The sequence below is a fragment of the Sinocyclocheilus grahami genome, unplaced genomic scaffold (assembly GCF_001515645.1).
Source record: "Sinocyclocheilus grahami isolate Dianchi unplaced genomic scaffold, SAMN03320097.WGS_v1.1 scaffold22410.1, whole genome shotgun sequence".
In the NCBI taxonomy this organism is placed as follows: domain Eukaryota; kingdom Metazoa; phylum Chordata; class Actinopteri; order Cypriniformes; family Cyprinidae; genus Sinocyclocheilus; species Sinocyclocheilus grahami.
In genome coordinates this window covers 2004-2944 of record NW_015518768.1, presented here as the reverse complement: position 1 = coordinate 2944, position 941 = coordinate 2004, and the positions used below count along the sequence as shown (strand labels likewise).

The following is a 941-nucleotide window of genomic DNA, read 5'->3' as shown; positions in this document are numbered from 1 at the left end:
TAAAACATCATTTTTAAAAATGTATTCATATTCATGATGCATCATAAATGTTTCTCGATCACAGAGCTTGTTTTCTGCAAGAATCCAAAAGCCAATGGAAAATCCTGTTTTGCTTTTGTTGAGAAAACCAGGGTAATGTGAAATTAGAGGTCAGCCGTCAAACATCCGTCAACACTGAAGCACTCTACTGACTCACAGTTGCTTAGGACAAAAACAATCCTTTACATGGCAGAGAAACACTTCATCTGGTTAGGACATGGTGTACATGCATAACGTGGGAACACAGCTCTAAACAAAAGCTCACACACTTTGGCTAACAGGGTCTTTCCGCATCCGGGCGGTCCAGCGAGCAGCACTCCAGCAGGCGTGTTCAGACCCAGAGCTCGGAAATGCTCGGGGTTATTGATGGGAGCCTGCAAACGTACAAACAAAGACCACAACATCACCTTTAAACGAAGAAACGAGAAACTGAAGTATTACTGATACAGTACAGGACCAAACAACACTGTAAAAGTTGCGTTACCATGATGGCCATGTTGAGCTCCTCACGAATGTCCTGCAGCGCGCCCACGTCTTCCCAGGTGACGTCCGGGACAGTGGCGAACCCCTCGCGCTTCGCAGACGGCTGGACTCTGGCTAACGAGGTCCTGAAGTCTGACATGAGCACACAGAGTCCAGAGAGCTGCTCCTCGCTCAGAGCCTCGTTCCTCTTCAACAACGACAGCAGCTGCTCCAGATCTGCTTTCTGACAGCAAGACGAACTTCAACAGCTGAACACCACAGTGACTTGTGCTCTACTGCGGTGGATTATTTGTGATCGAGCTAACACTGAGCGTTTGACCGAAGCAAAAGACAATTCAACACAAAATGGTCAAATGGAATTTGTTTTCTTGAATGTTAACAGAATAATGAACCCAAAAACAAAAAGTTTATCAATTTAC

The 941-nt window shown here is 45.6% G+C and overlaps 1 protein-coding gene across 1 annotated transcript in view; it reads right to left on the bottom strand.

Annotated features, from left to right (window-relative positions):
- Nucleotides 1-221: 221 nt before the first annotated feature.
- LOC107579957 (nuclear valosin-containing protein-like) overlaps nucleotides 222-941 on the bottom strand; it is a gene marked incomplete at its 5' end in the record, with an annotated part of 2551 nt that continues 1831 nt past the window's right edge. Inside the window, 2 exons of the mRNA XM_016265730.1 lie at nucleotides 222-413; nucleotides 524-745. Coding sequence (XP_016121216.1) covers nucleotides 222-413; nucleotides 524-745 — 414 coding nt within the window. The remainder of the gene's footprint in view (nucleotides 414-523; nucleotides 746-941) is intronic.